The 19,051-nt window shown below is 51.0% G+C and overlaps 3 protein-coding genes across 4 annotated transcripts in view; all 3 read left to right on the top strand.

Moving 5' to 3' along the window:
- The window catches only part of LOC136994727 (class I histocompatibility antigen, F10 alpha chain-like), a 37,000-nt gene extending 22,836 nt beyond the window's left edge, over positions 1-14,164 (top strand). The window contains exons 3-6 of the mRNA XM_067313814.1: positions 10,974-11,246; positions 11,329-11,430; positions 11,589-11,620; positions 12,281-14,164. Of these exons, the coding sequence (XP_067169915.1) occupies positions 10,974-11,246; positions 11,329-11,430; positions 11,589-11,620; positions 12,281-12,307 (434 nt within the window). The 3' untranslated portion in view covers positions 12,308-14,164. The remainder of the gene's footprint in view (positions 1-10,973; positions 11,247-11,328; positions 11,431-11,588; positions 11,621-12,280) is intronic.
- LOC136994720 (class I histocompatibility antigen, F10 alpha chain-like) overlaps positions 9,794-19,051 on the top strand; it is a 67,173-nt gene continuing 57,915 nt past the window's right edge. For both annotated transcript variants that reach the window (XM_067313792.1, XM_067313790.1), the window contains exons 1-2: positions 9,794-9,856; positions 10,154-10,417. In XM_067313792.1, coding sequence (XP_067169893.1) covers positions 9,799-9,856; positions 10,154-10,417 — 322 coding nt within the window. In that variant the 5' untranslated portion in view covers positions 9,794-9,798. The remainder of the gene's footprint in view (positions 9,857-10,153; positions 10,418-19,051) is intronic.
- On the top strand, positions 14,172-16,147 carry LOC136994711 (uncharacterized). The gene is given in 4 exon segments (XM_067313762.1): positions 14,172-15,115; positions 15,118-15,313; positions 15,315-15,825; positions 15,827-16,147. Coding segments are annotated over 4 exon segments (1,815 nt in total). The 5' UTR covers positions 14,172-14,175; the 3' UTR covers positions 15,995-16,147.

Raw genomic sequence — 19,051 nt, 5'->3', positions numbered from 1 at the left:
AACGTACTCAAAGGGACGTGGTCCCTTGAGCAGGCGGAGCAGCATCTGCAAGCCTGGAAAAAAAACCCTTTAACACAAAAGGAGTATCGAATGATTTTGGACCGTTTACCGAGAGCACCGGAGAAAGCCCTGCCACCTAGGGACCCTGACTTTGACATGGCAAAAAGATGTCACGGGATCATTCAGAATGCTGAACTGGTTGGGGACATGCAGTTTTTCCCTATAATAGCCCCGGTGGTGACCACGGATCAGGGACAGACGAGGTGGGAGCCTCTGGATTGGCAGGTGGTAACAAAGCTACAACAGTTGGTAATGCAGTACGGGATAAACAACCACCAGGTGCAAGCGCAGCTGAGAGCCCTGGTGAAATATCAAAACCTGGTGCCGAGCGACATCCGCGCCCTTGCCGAACTGATTTTGGGGCCCACCTCTTTGCTGGTGTTTTTGAATAAGTGGCAGGAACTGCAGAAATTGGTAAAAGAAAGCGGAGTTCAATCTACTCATACTATCATATTCCTAGAAGTGCTTTCTACTACGTATATGATGACTCCCTGTGACTGGAAAGCGTTAATGAAAATGGATTTGACTAACACTCAGTATGCTGTGTGGCTTTCGGACTTTTGAGACAAATGTCCCATACAGGCGGTTGATAACTTGAATAACGGACAAGGAGTAGGCTATAACCAATTGGCTGGAGAGGGGCTGCATGCGGATCCGGCAACCCAGACGGAATACAATAGAGAAACATATGAGAGGATTGCAAAGTTCGTTTTACAAGCCTTGCGCGGACTGACAGGTACAAACACCGATTCAAGTTTGTCCTTTGCAAAAGTATTACAGGGACCTACAGAACCATACCCTGCGTTTGTTGATTGGTTATATGCAGCAACTGAGCGGCAGATTGAGAATGAGGAAGCTCAGGCACTGTTGCTGAGGCAGCTTGCTTTTGAGAATGCGAATGCTGACTGTGCGAGAGCCTTGCAGGCGATTAAGAACTGAGCAGCTTGCACTATCGCAGAGATGGTGCGGGCTTGTCAAAACGTAGGCTCTATACACCACAGCACCGAATCCCTTGCCGCTGCACTGGCTGCTCAGAGGTACGAGCAAGGGGGAACAAAAGGGAAAGAAGGATGTTTCCGTTGTGGGGCAGCACCGCGCAGGGGGGGAAGGGGGGCGCGACGCGGCGGCCGCCCCTCAGCGCCGGCACCAGCACCGAGCCGCCGCCCGGCCTCCCCACCTCCCCCTCCCGCTCCTCCCGCTCCTCCCCCCCCCACGGTAACGAGCGAGCGAGATGGCGGCCGCCAGGGCTCTGGCTAAGCACGAGCAGATCCTGGTGCTCGATCCACCCACCGACCTCAAATTCAAAGTAATGCTACAACCTTTTGACTATGATCCTCAGAGATAATGGCTCTAATTCTCTTCCTTCAAGTCCAACTGCAATTAAACGATATTGTCATGCTTAATGACCTACAGAAAATATTAGGAGCCATTAATTAGCTCTGACCAGTGCTAGGACTTTCCACGGAACTGCTACACTCCCTTTTTGAAAAGCTCAAAGGGGACGCCTCCCTAACCTCCACTCGAACTTTGACACCTGAAGCGAGAAAGGCACTCCAGTTATGTGCCCATGCTCTGGAGGAATGCCAGAGTTGGCAACATGATTTCTCATTGCCTTTTTATTTAGCTCTGATTGCTAACTGCTTCCAGCCTTTTGCAGTATTATTTTGATGGGATACAAAAAGCACAGATCCCTTGCACATTTTGGAATGGATTTTTCTGTAACATACTCCACCGAAAACCTTATGGACTCTTACAGAAATGTATTCTAAGCTTATCATTAAGGGCAGGGAGAGACTGCAAACCATGAATGGCTGTGACCCTGAAGTTATTTATATCCCAGCCACTATAGACAACTTGAACTGGTTAATTTCAGAAGATTAGGGTTTTCAAATCGCCCTTGCTGATTTCACTAGACAACTCTCCATTCATTATCCTCGGCACAGGTTATGGGCAGAGGCTGGCAGCCTACCCCTAGTCACTCGGCGCCGCTGTCGCCCTGTCCCGGTTCCTGGTTTAACTGTCTTCACCGATGCTTCGGGTAGATCTAAAAGGGCTGCTATCACGTGGCAGGACCCTGTCATGCAACAATGGAAAACAACAGTACGTACACAGGAACGAGGGTCGGTACAGGTACTGGAGATGGTGGCTGTCCATATGGCTTTTGAACTTTGTGCCAAGGAACTTGTAAATGTTGTTACTGATTCCTGTTATGCCGCAGGCCTTGTGCAAAGGTTGGAGGCCTCCTTTCTCCGTGAGGTCTCCAATCCATTGCTCTGTGCAGAACTTTATGCTCTTTGGACTCTTATTAATCACAGAAAGCATGACTTTTATGTTTTACATGTACGCTCACATACGGACCTGGCCGGACCCATCGCTGAGGGAAATCGACGCGCTGATGCTGCAGCCATGCCAGCGGTGGTACCCAACCTTCTAGAACAAGCCAGACTGTCTCACTCCTTCTTTCATCAAAACACCTGCTTGCTGAAGAGGCAGTTTCAACTACCCATCCAGCAGGCCAGAGACATTATTTTGTCTTGTTCAGACTGTCAGTAGTTCGCCCCAATGCCTTCGAAGGAGGGGGTGAACCCTAGAGTTTTGAGAGCTAATGAATTATGGCAAACAGACGTTACGATATTTTAGAATTTGGTCATCTTAAATATGTACATGTCACAGTCGACACCCATTCTTGATTTTTGTGGGCCACCGCCCACACTGGTGCAAAGGCTAGGGATGTGACTCGCCATTGGCTTGCCTGCTTTGCGGTCTTGGGGGTGCCAACAACCATCAAAATGGACAACAGCCCAGCCTATTGCTCAGGCCGTGTACGTCAATTCCTCAATACATGGGGCATCTCTCATGTAACAGGCATACCCCACTCCCCAACTGGCCAAGCCATTGTTGAGCAGTCACACCGCAGCCTGAAAGACATGCTACAAAAAAAAAAAAGGGGGGGAGACACTGCTCACCCCACAAGAACGACTACACAAAGCGTTATATGTCCTTAATTTTTTTGAATTGTGATGAAACAGGTCATAATAATTCCGAACGTCAGCAAGCCACAGACATAAGATGAATACAGAAGCCCCCAGTTTTGGTCAAAGACTTGGTTTCCGGCCAATGGGTGGGACCAATGGAACTGATAACTTGGGGAAGGGGATATGCTTGTGTTTCTACAGGAACACGGTTACGATGGGTGCCGTCACGACGTGTATGACCTTATGTTGCCTCATCCTCGGAGCAACAAGCATGCCCGTTGGACCAGGCACCTGGAAACGTGGCAACATCTGGGTAACTCTTGCAAATGTAACCAATACAGACACCCTGTGTTTATCAATGACGATGCCATCAGACCCTTTCCACACTTGCTTGACCGGACTTCCTCTTGATATACAGCGCATGGGGTCTCTTTACAATGATACTGTGTTAACAAATTGTAGTGCGCCAGGTACACTTCAGCCCAAATGGTGGTGCGATGCAGAATGGAGACACAGGAATGGAATATTTCCACATGGTATAACAATATGCACAATGTACACAATTTTCCTGCCTTGCCACTGCAGCCACAAGAACTTGACTTATTGGGAATTACACAGGCTGCAGTCTGCTTTTATCTAAATTATACTGCAAGGGCACCTACCAAAGAGGGTGACGTTGATGAATCTCCCTCAGGCATTTATGCCAATACACCTGTATGGTGTAATCACACCACCTCAGGTCAAATAACACCTGGACCACAACCCATAGGGTTGGCTGCTAAGATATTCTTAATTTGTGGTCAGAGAGCCTGGAAAGGCGTACCAGGTAAAGCTGTGGGGGGACCATGTATCTTTGGACTTTTGACGAGGTTTCATCCCAAAAAATTCTTAGTTAATGGAACTGTCCACACTCGAACAAAGCGGTCCACCCACTGCTTTACGTCAGGTCGCGCTAGTAATGTAGAATTTTGGAATCCAGCAGAACGTATCTTGAGTAGTATTTTTGCAGGAATAGGGACTGCTCATGCTTTATCACAACTTAACAGATTAGGATGCTGGCTTGCAAAAGAAGCAAATGCTACTAGTACTGCTTTAAGCGCCTTATTAACAGACGTAGATTCAATTAGATACGCCACCTTACAAAATCGGGCTGCAATTGACTTTTTGCTATTGGCCCAAGGCCATGGCTGTCAGGACTTTGAGGGAATGTGTTGTATGAACCTTAGTGATCATTCTGAGTCAATACATACAAGCATTACAAAATTGAAGGAGCTAACAAAACAACTGCAAGAAGATGATGGTGAAAACTTGTGGGGACTGTTTGATTGGTTGAATATGCTTGCTATAGGGCCTTGGTTAAAACGCATACTGATTCTAGGACTTATTGTAATTTTTATGTTTGTTGCAATACTAATCTGTGTACCATGCTTGTTGAGCTGCATGCGAAGGATGCTTGACCGGACTCTGAAGCAAGTCATGACCCTGCAGATCCATACAGCCTTAGCCCTTCAAGTAGTAAAAGAAGGGGGAGATGTGGAGGGCCATGACAGGGTTAAACTGGTGGAAAGTTGCAAGTAGCAAGCAACAGGAGTCTCAGACAAACGTATCCAAGGACACACTGGTGCAGCTGGAAATGATACATCCTGAGAAAGTACAGATAAACTAGCAGAAGCCAGTGGGAACCAAGGTTAAGGGCAAGACAGCTTTGCTAAATAAGTAGCAAGGTACAAGGCATGACCGCTGCGTGCGTGATCGGTGCTATGATTGGCTACCTGTGACATAATCTGTATGAACCACCAATCAAGGGTCAAAGCGCCGCATGCCTGTACCTATAAGATGGGCAAATTGCTGAATAAAGTTGGAATTGAATCTGCATTCTGTGAGTGCGTATGATTCTTTCCCGTCACTCCCGCGGACCGCGACAATACAGTCACCGGGTCACCTCCCGTAACTTGTTCGCTATCCTGCAAAGCCCACACCACAGCCAAAAGCTGTTTCTCCAGAGGTGTATAATTTGCTGTGGCCCCTTGCAGGGAACGGGACCGGAAACCTATAGGTTCCTGCCTTGTGTGGGTACATTGCTGCCACAACCCCCAAGACACCGTATCCCCCATGACCGTTACCTCCAGCTCAAAAGGTTGTCCCTCATACGGAGTGAATAGTTCACAATGTTGGACCACCGCCTCCTTGCACAGGTCAAAGGCTTGCTGCTGTTCTTTAGTCCATCGCCACTGGCTACTTTCTTTTGGACAAACGCTGTAGCGGCCGCATTCAATATGCTAAGTGGGGTATAAAGGTCTGCCAGAACCCCGGAAGGCCCCAAAAAGCTTGTAGTTGTCTCACAGCAGTGGGAACAGGGTGCTGTTGAATAGTATTGTGCACTTTCTCAGGGATAGCTTTCGTCTGCCACCTTCAGGCTATCCCTAAGAATTGCATGCTGATGTCCGGCCCCTGGACCTTCTTAGGGGTTACAGCCCACCCCCACTCCTGTAGGGTCTGTACCAGCAATGATAACTGCTCACCTACTCGTTCTTCAGAAGGTCCCATTATCAAAATATCATCGATATAATGATGGATGGTACACTCTGGAAGGAGGGGAGGGAGATCAGCTGAGATCATCTGGTGGCAAATGGGGGGGGCTACGTTCACAGCCCTGAGGAAGGACTTGAAACGTATATTCCTTATCATCCCATGTAAATGTGAATTGATCTTGTGATTGCAGGGAGATAGCGACGGAGAAGAATGCATTCGCCAAATCAGTGACAGCTTTCCATTCCTGCAGATGTTTCTTTATGCCTTCCAGCAGAGTTACCATGCCAGGTACTATGGCTGCTAATGGTGGGGCAATTTTATTTAGCTATCTGTAATCCACAGTCATACGCCATGAGCCATCAGGCTTCCAAACAGGCCAAATAGGACTATCGAAAGCCAACAGGGCAGGGCGTATTGTTTGAGTATGCAACAAAGCATCTATAGTTTCCTGAATCTCCTTTCCCCACCAGGAATTCTATATTGCTTCGCTTGCACCACAGTGCAGTGAACCAGTAAATCTACTGGGTCCCATTTGGGATACCCTCTAATCAAAGTAATGGATCGCAACTGCGGTAACACAGGACTTTTTCCAGAGGAGAGCAATCCTTGCAGGCTCTGAATATCTCTGCCCAGTAGAACGTCGATCCCCAAGATGTACTCATGAATCGGTGCTAATAAAACCAAGGCAGAAAATGGGGGGGGGTTGCCAATTGCTAACGTAACTACAGCCTGTATCACTGGGATGACCGATCCTCCTAACCCACGTATATGGGTAGTGGCCTTCCCCAGAGCTACCGCACTATCTAGTACAGGAGCTTCTGCTCCAGTATCTACTAAAGTGAGCACAGCAATTTCTCCTCCAGAGCACCAACGAATTCGCAGGGGTACCTAAGGACAACGGTCCCCCCGATGGTAAGCCGCAACTGATGTTCATATTGCGGGGGTCCCGTCTCCCCCTTGTTGTCTCTTGGCTGGCAGTTTCCACACTGTGGCTGGAGCAGGGGGGGGCGACAGGCTGTGTTCGATATTGCTGATCAACATGTAACCACCACCACCACTTGAATAAGTCAGCAGTAGAAAGACCATTTATCTCCTCACATAATACCCCTGCCTGCAGCAAATCAGCCCACATCTGCTGCCTCGTTACCTTTCCACTCAATTTAATAGTTCCCTGCCAATTTTCTCGCTCTGGAATTCTGAACTGCTCTCACTTGCTTAGTATCTGGCTCACCAACAAGTGTCAAATCCCTTGTGTTGTTTACCAAAGCCCCCACTGTCCCAGTTGCAGGCATTACTGTGCCAAGCAGTAATGGCTTTAAGGCACTTGAAGCCCCCCTTAATAACTGGGTTTTCATCTGCCGCGTTATTTCCACATCATCCGGTCCTTCTCCATCTGCACAAGAGGTCGGACCTGGGGAGTAGCCAGTTCTCTTTCCAATCCAAATTCAATCTCGGAGTTAGAGGGAGTACTCCAAATAGTGCCATCCCGCTCCTCTGGGTCCCAGGGGGGTCTAGTTATTAGTGCTCTCACCTGGGCAACTGTAGCTGGGGCTTTACCATAGCGCGCACGGCATTCGTTAGCCACTTGTAAAGCTCATCGCTCTACCCTATGGGTTAATTCCTGACTCTTTGCAGTTTGGCTCATGATCAACTCCAGTGCTACTGCCCTTGCATCACACAAATCTCCAGTCTCCTTCTCCAGATCTTTTACTCGTTGCTGCAAAGACTACAGATCATTAACTAAGGCTTGAACGCCCATCAACAGCACCCACCCTAATTGCCTGGCTAGCTTCTGAGCTGCTTCCAAAGCGGCACAGAAGGGCATAGCCTGTAAAGAGGATTCAACCGCCTTCGGGGTAACATTTTCCCCCTGTGCCACCTCTGGCCAGTCCTCAGGGACTGCCAGGGCGGCAAGCAATGCAGCTACCAGCCCCCACCACTCAGCCTGGGACAATCCTGGCAGCCACAGGCGAGCAGTCCCTCCGTGGCTCTCGCCCTCCCCCTTCGCTCTCCTCAGCCACGGCATTGTCCTTTGTGTATCCTGCCGTCTATGCCAATTGTAAGGGTCCGGTGGGGGCGACGCCTGCACTCCCAGCAGGGACACATACACAAACACAAGGCACACTAAGGTCCATACTGAGCGTTTATTGCCTCTGCGTCTGAGCAACGGTTCCCCAGCCATTTCCTGGTCGAGGCAATAATGGAGCGGGAGAGTCCCTGGCACTGCTGAGCATCGGTCCATGGTGAGGAACGCTGCGGGGGGGGGGGACTATACGTGGGTTTTGTGTACTATACACATGCGCAGGAAGCACATTGAGCTCATCGCTAATCTCGAGTCAAAGTCCAGGTGCAGCGCCACACTGCGCAGGCCCAGCTACGTGGCTATGGGTCAACATGCCCTGTTGATGCTCCTTTTCCGATGGAACGGTCTGGCCAGCTCCCATCGCCTGTCTCCTCGACATTCTTTCGCACTTTCCCATACAGTAGTTGTGTAAAGTTTAACCTTCTTATGCCTATTATTTACAATCATATTGTACATAAAATTATGGAGAATGTTGGTATGCCTCGAAAGACTTTGGGAACTCTGTTTCATATATTAGCAGGAATGCTTAATAAAAACAAAGGGAGGATTCATAAAGAATACTGAACTGAAGCTGCCCAGAGTTGATCACTCAGCATAACTTGCTTAGCGTTAGTGGCTAAATTTGCTGAAGCCTTAGGCCGCAAGCTGTGAACTTTCTCCTAGATATTACCTAGGTAAGTGAAAGAGGGCCCCGGAGCTGGGTCAAGCCGGGAAGATGACTAAGTTGCAACTGAGTGCAGAAGCTGCACCCTTGCAAATAAGAAAAGCAGCAGCCTGCCTAGAGACAATGAAGGAACCCAATGGAGAAGGGGAAGACCCCAGATCTAAATATGACTCTTGGTCCGAACTCTCGCATGAGGGGTGGGGAACTTGTATTGTAAGGGTATAATTGCGCAGGGCTGTCCTTGTGCGTGGTCCCTCTACAGAGGCACCCAGCTCGAGCTGTTATTTGCTGCTGAACCACTTCCAGTAAACCAGTTTGTGATACTCGGTGTCTGAGACTCTGCTTCGGGAAACCGAGGGTCAAGGAACTTCTTTAACAATAGCACCCTGGTGCGAGAGCTGCCTGGACACGAGTGACATCATGCACCAGCGTGAGAGCTGCCGGCACACAAGTGACATCTTGGGGGGGAGGGCGCCTGGGTCCCCAGGGGTGACCTAGGCAGGGGCAGGACACCTGGGTCCACAGCGGTGTGATAGGTGATAATTTTTTACATCAACTCGTGAAGTGATTTTACCATGAAACTAGGTGCTAAGTACGGGCTATCACCACAATGATTGTACTGAGCCAGCAGAGCGATATTGTATTGTGAAATGTATGCGCGCGACCTGAAGGGCACCACGTACAACGCAGAGGAAGACCCCAGCTTTCATCCCGACCCCCCCCAGCAACAGCCGGCGCAACCACAGAAGTTACAGGCATATAAGGGGACTGCGAGCGGGGGATTGCGCGCGCCGTTGGTGGAGCAGGAGACTCCCCGGCCGCCCAGCGCTGTTTTGCTTACTTGTGACTTGCTCAATTATTCTATTAAATTGGAATTTATGCAACTTGGCCCGAGTGGTTGTCAATTTGTCGCGTTTACCTATAACAGCGGGGCACCCTGGGGGAGGGGGCAAGACGGGCCAGGGGGTACCAGGGCTGTGGGGGCATCCTGGGGGGTTCCGAGGGGCTGTGTGGAGGGCGCCGGGGGTGTGGGGAGCCTTGGGGGCCCCCTCAGGAGTTGGGGGGGTCTTAGGGGGTCCCGGGGGGTGGGGGGGTCCGGGGGAGCCCAGGGACTGGGGGGCCCCCGAGGGGGAGGTCCGGGGGGGTGTTGAGGGTCTGGGGAGAGCCCGGGGACGGGGGGGATCCCGGAGAGGGGTCCCGGGGGGGCTCTAGGGCAGCGCGGGGACTCCGGGGCGCCGTTGTGGTGCCGGGGGTACACGGTGGTGCGGGGGGGCCGGGCCGGGCTCCCCCTCCCCCACTGCCTCACCGCTCGCGCCTTTCGCTTTCGCTTCTCCCAACCTGCCGCGGTGAGATCTGCCCGGCGCCCGGTGACGACCGATACGGCGCCGGCCGTCATTGGCGGGCGACCCGGAGCGGAGCCAATGGCCGCGCGGGGGCGGGCAGTGGCGATGGCGGCGGCGACAGGCCCGGGCCCCGGGCGGGCAATGGGGCCGGGGCCGCTGCTGGCGCTGGCGCTGGGGGGCGGCGGAGCGGCGGCGAGCGGTGAGTGCGGGCGGGGACCCCCGGGCCACCCTTCCCCCCCTCCACCCCAACCCCCGGGGTCCCCGTCAGCAGCCCCCCATGGACCCCCCCAAACCGCCCCCTGGGCCGTGCTGCCCCTCCAAATCCCCCCCCCCGACCCTGCGCCAGGAGGTGCTGCCTCCCCCAGACCCCCTCGACACCTCCGGGACGTGCTGCCCCCTGAACCGCCCCCGACCCCCCCGGGACCTGCTGTCCCTCCGGACCCCCCCATCAGGCCGCCCGCCCGCCCCAGCCCCTCACCCCCCCGTGTCCCCGCAGGCCCCCACTCCCTGCGCTACTTCTACACCGGGGTGTCGGAGCCCAGCCCGGGGCTGCCCGCGTTCGTGTCCGTGGGGTACGTGGATGGAGAGACCATCTCGTGCTACGACAGCGAGACGCAGAGGGATGAGCCCCGCGCGGCCTGGATGGCGGCCAACGTGGACCAGCAGTACTGGGACCATGAGACCCAGAAACTACAGGGCTGGCAGCAGACTTTCTACGTGGACCTGGACACGCTGCAGAAACGCTACAACCAGAGCGGGGGTGAGTGCGGGCTGGGCCGGGGCTCTGCGGGGCAGGGGCCACTGCTGAGGGGGGTCTGAGCCCCTCTGAGGGGCCGGGGCTGCCCCTGAGCCCCTGTCTCCCTGCTTGTGTCTCAGGGTATCACACGGTGCAGGCCATGTACGGCTGTGACCTCCTGGAGGATGGGGAGATCCAGGGGTTTGAGCAGAATGCCTACGACGGGAGGGACTTCATCGCCTTTGACAAGGACATGCTGACGTTCACCGCGGCAGATGCTGGGGCAGAAATCACCCAGAGGAAGTGGGAGGCTGCAGCTGAGCCTGAGAGATGGAAGCACTACCTGGAGACCACCTGCATTGAGGGGCTGTGGAAATACGTGGAGTACGGGAAAGCCATGCTGGAGAGGAGAGGCGAGGGCAAGGTGGGCACCCCCGGAGACAGGGACGAGCCCCGGGCTTTGCACTGGGCCAGGGCGACCAAGGGCGCTGCCCAAGCTGGGAGCAGGTCTCAGGTGCGTGCGTGTGGGGTTGGGCGCGAGCTGCCTGACCTGCCTCCCTGCCTCACGCCACCTCCCCAGAGCGCCCCGCTGTGCGAGTGTCGGGGAAGGAGAGTGACGGGCTCCTGACCTTGTCGTGCCGGGCTCACGGCTTCTACCCACGGTCCATCGCCATCAGCTGGCTGAGAAAGGGCCGCGTCCAAGCCCAGGAGACCAAGCGGGGCAGCACCGCACCCAACAGCGACGGCACCTACCACGCCTGGGCCAGCATTGAAGCCCTCGCAGCGGAGAAGGACGAGTACCAGTGCCGCGTGGAGCACGCCAGCTTGCCAGAGCCCGGCCTCTTCTCCTGGGGTGAGCGCGGGCACCTGGAGCTCGCAGAGCACCAGCTGGGGGGTGGCTCCATGCCCCTGCTCACGGCCCCGCTCTCTTCCAGAGCCGGAGAGCAACCTGCTGCCCATCATCATCGGGGTTGCCGTCGCTACACTCATCATCATTGTGGTGATCGCTGGCTTTGCGGTCTGGAATAGCAGATCGGGTAAAGCGCCGGGGCCAGTGCGGCAGGGGGAGGAAGTCCGGGCCTCGGGGGGCTGCTGGCGGCCGGGAGGAGAAGGGGGCGCGAGGTGGGGATTGCGCGGGCTGAGTGGAGCCCAGGTGCGAGCTGCCGCTTTGGCTGACAGCTCTTTCTTCCTGCAGGGAGGAGGGAGAAGGGGTATGCGCCGGCACAGGTGAGTACCGGGGGGCAGCTGCATGCCAGGTGGGGCCCAGCAGTGGGGTGGGCTTCGGTCTCTGGTTTCTAGCAGCCGTGGGGCTGGCGTTTCCTGGGCCCCGACTGCCCTTGTTGCCCCTCTTCTGAGCCCACAGCTTTTACCCCGGCCACGGGGCCGGTGAAGGGTTCCTGTCCCGCTGCTGGAGGCTGAGGCGCTCGGGCGCTGCCCTCTGCTCCTGGCGGCCATAAGGCAGCTCCAGGGCTGGGTCCCAGCCGGGGGGCTCTGCTCCAGCCCAGCTCTCCCCACAGACAGCGTGGGGCCCGCAGTCCCCTTAGTGCAGGGCTGGGACACACTGCTGCTCCTCTCTCGCAGCCCATGACGGGGGATCCAGCAGCTCCGGAATGGCTAAGGGCTCGTGCTGGGAGGGGAGCGGGGGGCCCTGGCCCAGTGCCCTCCCAGGATGGCACCCTGTGCAGGGCTGCCGGACGCTGCGGCTGGTTCCCCTCGGAGGTTTTGCCCACTGCCCTGGCTCCAGGAGGTGGGATTGAACCCCACCGAGCAGCTCCAATGCGGGACAGTGCCGTGGCACTGGGACCCGCAGGGCTGCCAGCGGCTGGGGGTGCTGTGACCCCCCCTAAAACCTCTCCCTTATTTCTCTTTCCCCTCTTGTCCTTGCAGGGAGCAACCCCGACAGTTAAGCGATGAAGCACTGAACTTGGCTCTATGGGATGTTCGAAATGCTCCGCGACAACCCATAGGACTAACAACCAGCAGAAATTCTCTTTGGGAGACATTCAGCTATACCAGGGACTTATATCCCAGCTGTTAGAGAATATTGGAGTGAAGCTGCCTAGAGCTGATCGCTCAGCATAACTTGCTTAGCGTTAATAGCTAAATTTGCTGAAGCCTTAGGCCGCAAGCTGTGCACTTTCTCCTAGATATTACCTAGGTAAGTGAAAGAGGGCCCCGGAGCTGGTTCAAGCTGGGAAGATGAAGAAGTTACAACCAAGAGCACAGCCACATTTGTATATAACGGTCGAGACGAAGAGAAGGTGAAAGAGAAGAGACGACAAAAGAAAGAAGCAGCGAGTATGTTAGCAGCTGTGTTCAGAAATGGGTTTAAGGAAACTAGAGGAAGGGGGTGAGTAAGGGCCAGAGGAGATAGATGGAATCAAAGCAAACATGTTGTACGCTTAGGAGTTAATGATTGCTGCCATTCTTGCGGGGAACAAGGGCACTGGAAGCGGGAATGCCCAGTGAAGCCTCATGTGCCCAGGAATAGAGGGGACAGCATGAGATAGTCAAGTACTGGGAATGACACCAGGCAATTCCCAGCCAGCCCACAATGACAGGAGATGGGAGACCCAGCAAATACTGTGGGAATTGGGGTGAATTCATGGATATAGATTTGGATTTCAGGGGGCAGATAATGGCAAACGTAGAAGGTCAAGAGATTCTCTTCTTAGTGGATACTGGAGCTACCCTTTCCCTTCTGAATTTTGAGCCTAAAGGATGTAAGTCGTCAGCTAAAATAACAGTACAGGGAGTAATGGGAAAAGGCGAATGGACATTAACTAAGCCCTTATTGCTCACTCTTGGAGGTAAAGGAGTGTGGGGATGTTTCATAATTTCCATGGATTCACCCTTTTGCCTTTTAGGGAGAGATCTCTTACAAGCCTTGGACACTCAGATCTGCTTACAGCTGGAACAGATGAAATTAATAATAATCAATTATATAAATCACTAGGGATAAAAAAGAAACCTACATACCCCTTATCACCCACAGTCTTCAGGACAGCTAGAAAGAATGAATAAAAGGGAAAAACAGCAAGACTAGGCACATGCGCTAGTCTAAAATAGCCAGAAGCACTGAACTTAGCTCTATGGGATGTTCGAAATGCTCCGCGACAACCCATAGGACTAACAACCAGCAGAAATTCTCTTTGGGAGACGTTTAGCCATACCAGGGACTTATATCCTGCCTAAGACCAACCTCTTGGACGGAGATGAACGGCTGACCCAGTATGTTATTGGTATGCAAAAAAGGGTTTGAAAATTTAAAAAGAATATGCTCAGTGGTATCAATCTACACCACCTGAAATACAAGTGCATGATATACAGCCTGGGGATGAAGTTTTAGTTAAAGTATTTTTATGAAAATCCAAGTTAGAACCTAAATGAGACAGGCCTTATATTGTCTTATTAAGCTCTTATTTTGCTGTTAAAGTTTTAGAAAAAGAAAATTAGATACACCATTCTCATGTTAAACGAGTGGTGAATAACCAAATGAATAATTCCTGAAAACCTCTCGCACTGACAAGAAGAAGAAAATGAAAATGAAGTGGAACGCCGCACTACTCAGTACTATTGATCTGAGTAACTGTGACAGCACGCACCTCGCAGGGTGGCAGATGGAAGTACTATGCTCATCTTGCTATTCCAAACACTGACAATGCTGCTCCTCCTAACCTGTGGTCAAAGAACCCTAGAATGGCCATGGTCCCAGGCCCGTGTTAAGTATACCAGAAGTATGGGACTAAGATCTAATAAAGACTTGAACCTCTTGACTAGTCATGCATGGAGCTGAAGTATGCTTAGAAAATGAATGGAGCTGGAATAGTACTAACCGACTTCCCCAAATCCCGGAAAAGACGGGACACAAAATAAAGATAGGATACCAGGTGGTCAATGGATCCACCCATAAGAAGGTAACTCAAATCTCTGTGACTGAAGTCAAATCAAACAAGAGAGGAAAGAAAAATTGTGCCTCTGAAAGATTGGACTGTTGGTACAATTTTACCCTAGTACAGCCTGTTTTTGTAGTTTGTCTCTGGGCTCATCATAGCGTGGGATTATCATTTAAATTCAAAATAGGCACTACTGAGCTCAATACAACAACATCTGCCCCGACTGTAGCTGTTTCCCCCAGCATAAATACCTCTACTGTTATAAAGGATAAGAAAATTCTATCCCCACTAATTTCTGAAATTGGACCGTCTGTGATCAAAAATACAGGCCAACGAGTGTTATTTAATCCATCATGGTCTCTTAAACTAGTAGAACTGTTAATGCAAATTAATATCTCCACAATCAAACCAGCCTGTTCACCATTCCTAAGTACGTCCTATACAGGATGGTTAGCATGGCTACGTGGGCGAACCCTCGCCTCTCCAAGACGAGCAAGGGGAGATGTGACCGGTATCATAGGGACAGGACTGGGAGTCTTAAATAGTATAGATGCCGAGGTACTCGTAAATAAACTGAGCACAACAACAAGTGATTTAAGCAAATTAGAACACCCGTTATGGTCTTCCCTGTTAGCATGGGGAACTAACCAATGGCTGTTGTCTGATGTATTGCCTCAGTGGGAAGGAATTAATGAAAGGGACCACCAATTGATTGTGGCTGCACTTGGTGCAGTCCAAATTAATGTTTCTCTAGCTCTCATTTGTATCCAAGCTCAACTGTGGATGCCATCTATGGTAGCAGCAATTATAAGGGAAGGTGAAGAGGGCACCTAACCACTGAAATTCGAAAGGTAATTTGGGATAATGCAACTAAATTTGAAAAAGAATTCCAATCCTGCTGGTACTTAGTCAATTTTACTTATAACCCCATCAACAATAAGGCCACAGCTTTTGTCTTAACAATACGCAATGCTTTGGTATACACCATATACCCAATCATTGCACTGGGATTAAATCACAATGGAACTATATCCGATAGAACACAGAGTATGGGCTGAACGAAACAGAAACAAATGGCAAACTGTTGATGTTAACGCATGTGTTGTACAGGAACAACAAGGATTTGTTTGCGAGAGTAATACCATCAAAGCTCAAGATATTTGTCTTGATACTGAACAAAATGTTTGTCATTTTGAAATACGCCCTGATGAAACCCCTGAAACTGTACTTGTATATATTGGAAAAGGATGTGTTTGTATGAGAACCCTCTGTGATCTCATATTCGTAGATAACATTACTGTAGACACAAGTAATCACTCAAATATTTGTGTTTGTAATTTTACTAAAATTATGGGCTGTGATTTTTCAGATTATTCAGATTATTCAGCTCCTGTTGTGTCTTATCAATTGTTACAATCTAATTATACCTTAAGTCAAGTTTTATTGCCTACACCCATCAGAATGAATCTTACATTGGTAAAGAAATTACTACGACATGATGACCTGTGTCAACTGTTAAAAACGCATCTGAAACAATGGAGAAAAACCCCTAATCACCGTTCATCATGATACAGAAGAGATACAGCGCATCTTGGAAAGAGCGAAGGAGGATGGAGAATATCATTGGTGGGAGACTCTTCTGGGATGGTCACCAACCGCAACAGGGATCTATAATCACATGTTGCACCCAGCAGTAGTTGTGTAAAGTTTAACCGTGCTCTACCTATTACTTACAATCATATTGCACATAAGATTATGGAGAGTGATAGTACGGCTCGAAAGGCTTGGAGAACTCTGCTTAACATATTAGCATGAGTGCTTAATAAAAACAAAGGGAGGACTGTTAGAGAATATCAGACTGAAGTGGTGTAGAGTTGATCGCTCAGCATAACTTGCTTAGCATTAGTAGCTAAATTTGCTGAAGCCTTAGGCTGCAAGCTGTGAACTTTCTCCTAGATATTACCTAGGTAAGTGAAAGAGGGCCCTGGAGCTGCTTCAAGCCGGAGAGATGAAGAAGTTCCAACCGAGAGCAGAAGCTGCACCCTTGCAAATAAGAAAAGCAGCAGCCTGCCTAGAGACAATGAAGGAACCCAATGGAGAAGGGGAAGACCCCAGATCTAAATATGACTATTGGTCCGAAGTCTCGCATGAGGGGTGGGGAACTTAGATTGTAAGGGTATAATTGCCCAGGGCTGTCCTTGTGCAGGGTCCCTTTGCGGAGGCCCCCAGCTCAAGCTGTAATTACCGCATGTGTGTGTCATTAAATTTAATTTTGCTCCAATTGGACTTCGATTTTCTGCCTCAGCAGGAGCCATGGGTCGGAGCCTGTTATGGTGGCCAGCGAGCCTAATTTTCCATAACACTCATCACCCTCAACATTGTTGGTAACACAGGAGGGGAAGAATCCCCAAATTTAGCTTGGGAATTGATACAAGGATTTATACGAGTATGGAATCTTCCTGACCAAGGGGCATGTGTGGCCCTCCCTAGGTCGACTCAGGAGGGAATTAAAATGGGACTGCTTTCCATAAATCTTCTCTTTCTGTTGAGGGGGGAACAGAGAAACTCATCCCTGTTTATACAACCAGTGATGAATTTGTACTTGACTATGATTTCAGTTGGAACTCGGGGTGCATCCAACTCCCAAACATCTGTAACTGGACCCTTCTTAAGGACAGGACACATTACCGGTTGGCCTGGTCCGTGAAGCAACTTAGACAAAACCAAACGCAAGGGATAGATACACCCCCTGATGCAAGACCAACACCCCTGAATAACCTTTGTGCGATTAAATGAGGGGTTATCAACTGTACCCATGGCCCTGGGGATCCCCCAGAGACATGGTACCTCGCAGAACTCGGAATTCTCATCTGAGATATGTGCCCGTGCTGGGGGTATCCTTCTATGGGATTTAAAAACTCTGACCCACATTGTAATGGGACGACAATGGGTGAATATGATGGTACCCTAGAAGAGTGCGGAATACCCTTAATGCATGTTCCTGAAGAAGGAGTGCCCGCGGATAGGATCTCTGATGCCATACTTTTGCCACACTCCAATCAGTACAATTGTAAAACTGCTCAGTACGCCCCTCCCTATGGCCTAGCCTTGGGATGCTCCAAGGGAAAGATGTATATGCGCTTGAGAGTTTTTGACTCGGAGTTGGAATACCAACCATGTGTCCTGGGAGGATTTTTAACTTTACCCCACAACATAGAAGAAAGCGAAGGGAAAGTGATAAACCCCAAGCTTGACCCGAAGGGGCCATACATAGAGTTCAAATACCTGACTATTATACTTGGGGAACGAGAACATCTTTGATGTTAGAAAATATACTTGCCCCATACGTAACCCTTAAAAGACACCAATTGGTCTTAGAAAGTATTACATGGCAAATACATAGTTTAAGTAATCAGACTCAGTATGCCTTTGGGAAGATGAACACTCAATTACAACAAGTATCTAAGATGATGCTACAAAATAGGTCAGCCTTAGATACGCTGTTATTAAAAGAACATGGGGTTTGTGGTATATTAAACCATACTGGAGAAGAATGCTGTATTACAATTCACAATGCCACTACCTGGATCGAGGAAGCTTGCGCTAAAATGAAGGAAGCTGCTGACCAAACTGGGGAATTGTTCTGTGCCATGCAGCCAACGGACTGGTTCGACGGATGGACTCCAAACTCTTGGCTAGGATCAACCCTAAGATCGTTAGGACTCACCGGATGGGGAAAGTGGCTCCTAAATATTGGACTACTGCTGTTATGTGGATTTTTATTTTTGATGATTGGTTTGGCAGTAGTGCGATGTATGATTAACCATTTACTCTCTTCAGTTTCCTCTTTCCTTTCACCCTCTGTTCACTAAGTACGGATGACCACCCTAGAAGAAGATGAACTCTACAGAAACGGGATTGAACCGAGTATTGGAGCCACGGGGTGGTGTAAGAGCCTGAGCTGAAAGAGTTCATGTCTCAAACACCCGGCAGAAGAAGAAAAGAATATTACAATACTCACGAAAGAAGGTGCGGCTAGAAAAGAGGGTCTTGCGAAGGCAGCGTAGCGCTTCTCTGGGGCCAACTCCCTTATTTTGGGTAACTGCCTCAAAACACGGCTGAGACAGCTGTGTCTTTTTCGTATGTTATGGGTCGTTCAGCCCTTTATAAGGTTCAAGGTTTAAACAGCTTGTGCCATAAATAAAACTCTTCAATCGATCGTTTGGTGTCATGTCACCTTAATTTAGCCCAAGGGTTTTCCGACCATTGGTTGTCTCGGCGTGGGTTGTCCAGCACAGCCCTCTCGGGACACAACACCCCCCCCGCTCTGGGGCTGGCACCACCGTGCTCGCTGGGCTCGTGGGGTGCCACCGGTGCTGGGGCGGCTCTGGTCCCGTGAGGATGAGGACTGTGGGGCGCCGGGATGAAGAGCCTGGGTTGCCGGCGTGAAGTGGAGGCTGAGACCAGGCACAGCTCGGCACAGGTGCCTCCCCTGCCCTCTGCTGCAGCAGGGAGCAGGCTCCCCCAGCACCCTGGGGTGCACAGCAGTCAGCACCAGTGCTCCCAGTGCAGCACCTCAGTCCCTGCACCGCACCCAAGAGCACACACCAGTCAGCACCAGTGCTCCCAGTCCAGCACCCTGGTCCTTGCACCGTACCCGCGGGCACACACCAGTCAGCACCAGTGCTCCCAGTCCAGCACCCCAGTCCCTGCCCCGTACCCAAGGGTGCACACCAGTCAGCACCAGTGCTCCCAATCCAGC

Source organism: Apteryx mantelli, chromosome 32 (assembly GCF_036417845.1).
Source record: "Apteryx mantelli isolate bAptMan1 chromosome 32, bAptMan1.hap1, whole genome shotgun sequence".
NCBI classification, from domain to species: domain Eukaryota; kingdom Metazoa; phylum Chordata; class Aves; order Apterygiformes; family Apterygidae; genus Apteryx; species Apteryx mantelli.
Note: the sequence above shows the minus strand (reverse complement) of the source record. Positions and strands in the feature narration are given on the sequence as shown.